Genomic DNA, 3,745 nt, shown 5'->3' on the forward strand with positions numbered 1-3,745 from the left:
ACACACAGTGACCCGTGGTGTGTCCGGTCCTGTCCCCGGGCAGGGGACACACACAGTGACCCGTGGTGTGTCCGGTCCTGTCCCCGGGCAGGGGACACACACAGTGACCCGTGGTGTGTCCGGTCCTGTCCCCGGGCAGGGGACACACACGGTGACACCACAGCCCCGTCCTCGCCGTGTTTCCTTCCCGTTTTCCTCCCTGTTCCTTCCTGCGAGTCTCCTCCTCTCCCATATATTTGTTCCCTCCCTTGAGTTCCTTCCTCTTCTGCATTTTAAAACACTTTTTCTGCATTTTCTTCACGAGACTGTAATTATCTTATCTAACACTGAGCATTTTTATTTTAAGGGCTTTTTCAAACCGCTGTAGCCCCTCACCGAGACACGTGTTTATCTTTGTGTTTCCTCTTTCAATACGGAAGTTTTTACTGCTGGAGGCGTTCTCACCTTAGGGAAACCTCAGGGTGGGCTTTTAAACATTTCAGTGGGAAACGGGCTGAGCAAAGATCTTTTATTATTATGTTTTGAACAAAATTTTTGTTGCTTTGGCTGCTTCTCACACTCATCGTGCTGAGCTCTCCCAACTGTGTGTGTGGGACAACACTGAGAGGAGGAGGCTGGAGGGATCATTCCCTACGGGCGTGGGGCAGGGAGGAGGGGTGGTGACAGGACGGGGCCCTGGGCCGGGGGTGACAGGAGGGGACACGGCGGGAGGAGCCTCCGGGTCCGGGCCGGGGGCAGCGCTCGCCGCCCAAGATGGCGGCGGCCCCTGAGGCGACCCCTTTGTCTGCGGCCGCCGCCGCATTGCGAGAAGGGCGCGAAACTGGGGCAGCGCGGACACGCCCCCAGCTCGCGGTGTGGACGGGGCGTGCGGCCCCCCCGGCCAATCAGCGGCCTCCACTTCCTTCCCTCTCACAGGGGCGCTCCCGCCCGCCCCCGCGAGCGCAGCCAATCGGCGGCGCTCACCGCGCCCCGCCCCCGGATGGGCGGAGGGGGCGGGGCCACTCGGCTGGTTTGTTTGCGCGCCCCTCCCCTCGCTCCCCGCCGCGGCTCATGAATATTAACGAAGTCCCGCCCAATCGGGTGGTGCGGCGGTGGCAGCGCTTTGGTGGCGTAATCGCCCCGCCTTGCGGCGGGATTAATCTGCATATTCATGAGATGGGCGGCGCGGAGCGCGGGCGTTTATAAGGCGCCGCCCCGCCAGGCTCGCCGTACATTGCGCTGAGGCTTTGAAGTGCTGTGTGGATCTCGCACCGCCCGGGCACCGGTGAGCGCCACCGCGAGGGGCGGCCGTGGCCGCGCCGGGCCGGGGGGGGGGCTGCGCCGAGCGGAGCCGCGTCCCGGGGGCGGAGGGCCGGGTCACAGGGTAGGCCGGGCCGCGGCGCCCGCCCCGGCGCTTGGTGTGAGCCGCGGGCGTGGGGAGCGCGGCGGAGCGGGCCCGGCTGGGCCGTGTGTGTGGAGGCGGGGAGGGGGAAGGGGAAAGGGCCGCGGAGGGGGGAAACGCGCGCGCGGAAACAAAATGGCGACGGGGCCTCGGCCGTGCAAAATGGCGGCGGGCGGGGAGGGAGGGGGCGGTGTCGTGTCGGGCCGGCCGGCAGGCGGCGCCGCGATGTGCGCATGCGCGCTGGGCCCTTGCGGGCGGGGGCCGGGGGTCCCGCGGGGGCGGCGCTGGGCCCGGCCGGCCGGGAGGAGACCCCCCCACCGCCGCTGAAATCGCGGCCTCGGTGGCGTGTGAGGAGCCTCGTGCGGCGGTGAGGCCACATCGTTGTTGTCATAGGTGGCCTTAGAACGGTTTAGTCTTTCAGACCTCGTTGGGAATGTGTTTTGTGAGTCGCTGACTTGGTTCTGCTGGTTTGGCAGGTCAGGATGGCATCAGACGAGGGAAAGCTCTTTGTCGGCGGGCTCAGTTTCGACACCAACGAGCAGTCGTTGGAGCAAGTCTTCTCTAAATACGGACAGATTTCGGAAGGTGAGACTGCAGAGCCAAGCCGAGCTGGCTTCCACTGGCTTGTTACATTCCCCGGGTGCTGATGTGTTGGTTTTTTTTTTCCATCCTTTCAACAGTCGTGGTGGTTAAAGACAGAGAAACTCAGAGATCCAGAGGTTTTGGGTTTGTTACTTTTGAAAACATCGATGATGCAAAGGACGCAATGATGGCCATGAACGGAAAGGTGAGGAGGCCCTAAAACTGATTCTTTATTACCAAAAACATAAGAGAATCAGGGGAGATGTGCTGTTGTTCAGTCTGTGTGGGGAAAACAGATAAATGCCAGTGTTTTAAGGGCATGAAATTATAGAGATGTAAATAAGATGGTTTCATGATGTTACAAATGTGTGTTTAGCAATTTATGCCTGATACAAAAATTCTACGATTTTACCTGTGTAACTGTGAAAGAGTAGAATTTTATAGGAATTCCTATATAATAGGAATTATATCCAGTTTAAATACCAATTTGTCTATTTGGCTTAGTTTTGACAGGACATAAAGCGTTCCTTGTGTAAGAATCAGTAAATTCTGGTAGTGCTTGGCTGATGGTGAAGCTGTGTAACTCACTGCATCTGTGCTTGGCTGTTTAGATATTTGACCTTTGTGTGGGCTAATTGAGGTTCTGTTTTAGTCCGTAGATGGGCGTCAGATCCGAGTGGACCAGGCTGGGAAATCCTCCGAGAACAGATCCCGTGGCTACAGAGGGGGGTCCTCGGGGGGCCGGGGCTTCTTCCGCGGGGGCCGAGGCCGGGGCCGCGGCTTCTCCAGAGGTGAGAGCGTGTGGGTGACCCGCAGGGCCTGGAGGGGGGTGTCGCTTGTCAGACTGCCTAATAAAACCACGTGTCCTGTCCTTCCAAGGAGGTGGAGAGAGAGGCTATGGCGGCAGCAGATTTGATTCCAGAAGCGGAGGCTATAACGGCTCCAGAGACTACTATAATAGCAGGTAAGGCCCGTGCAGCGCCGGGGCCGTGGGGGAGCTCTGCCAGCCCCGGTGGGTGTCACAGGAAGGGCTGAGCGGGTGTGAAGCAGGTGCTGTTTGTCCCGCAGGAGTCAAGGTGGCTATGGAGACAGGAACTCGGGAGGCTCCTACAGAGACAGCTACGACAGTTACGGTAAGTGCCGCTCCGAGCGGGAGCGCTGAGTCCGTGTGCTGTAGGAGCTCTGAACCTGCTGAGCCTGAGCCTGGAGTGGGGCAGGCTCAGGCTGTGGACGTGGTGGTGCCGGGAGATTCTAATTTAATGCATGTGCAGGAGTTGCTCGGATCTAAGGCAAAGCAAGTGTTAAAAAAGGTTGTTCTGGAGCCCAAACTCGGCTGCCCTTACGCTCTGACCCGCGGGTGGGGGATCTCACAGTAGCCAAGTAGCAGTAGCCTCGGAATAATGCAAGGGAGTAAAATGCTGGAACTTGTCTTTGCTTCAGTGCCTTTACAATTGTGCCTGCTTCTTGTCCTCAGCTACACACAACGAGTAAAAATCCTTCCTGACTCAAGATCGTCCTTCCAATGGCTGTATTTATAAAGATTTTTGGAGCTTCGCTGAAATGGTTATTGTGTAGTACATCTACTTGTATTTTCACTTTTGTAGTATTATCAGTTCTGATCTTGTCAAACACAGCCTGGCAGCTTCTGAAATGAGATGGTCTGATTAGACTGTCTTGGAGAAAGCTCTGCTTTCAAGTGGTTTTAATCTTTTTTGAAAGCACTTCAGATTTTATTTTATCCTCCATGATGAGCCAAGGTGTTACTTTTTTTTTTTTTTTTTT

The 3,745-nt window shown here is 57.1% G+C and overlaps 1 protein-coding gene across 3 annotated transcripts in view; it reads left to right on the forward strand.

Annotated features, from left to right (window-relative positions):
- The first annotated feature begins 1,020 nt into the window (after positions 1 to 1,020).
- Positions 1,021 to 3,745, forward strand: part of CIRBP (cold inducible RNA binding protein) — a 4,785-nt gene continuing 2,060 nt past the window's right edge. Inside the window, exons 1-7 of one of the 3 annotated variants that reach the window (XM_017834389.1) lie at positions 1,021 to 1,264; positions 1,858 to 1,966; positions 2,062 to 2,168; positions 2,616 to 2,754; positions 2,843 to 2,927; positions 3,032 to 3,096; positions 3,438 to 3,681. In XM_017834389.1, the coding sequence (XP_017689878.1) occupies positions 1,864 to 1,966; positions 2,062 to 2,168; positions 2,616 to 2,754; positions 2,843 to 2,927; positions 3,032 to 3,096; positions 3,438 to 3,454 (516 nt within the window). In that variant the 5' untranslated portion in view covers positions 1,021 to 1,264; positions 1,858 to 1,863 and the 3' untranslated portion in view covers positions 3,455 to 3,681. Of the gene's footprint in view, positions 1,265 to 1,857; positions 1,967 to 2,061; positions 2,169 to 2,615; positions 2,755 to 2,842; positions 2,928 to 3,031; positions 3,682 to 3,745 lie in introns of those variants that run through there. The other 2 variants (XM_017834390.1, XM_017834388.1) reach the window with 2 other exon arrangements.

Source organism: Lepidothrix coronata, unplaced genomic scaffold, assembly GCF_001604755.1.
Source record: "Lepidothrix coronata isolate B3197 unplaced genomic scaffold, Lepidothrix_coronata-1.0 Scaffold233, whole genome shotgun sequence".
Taxonomy (NCBI): domain Eukaryota; kingdom Metazoa; phylum Chordata; class Aves; order Passeriformes; family Pipridae; genus Lepidothrix; species Lepidothrix coronata.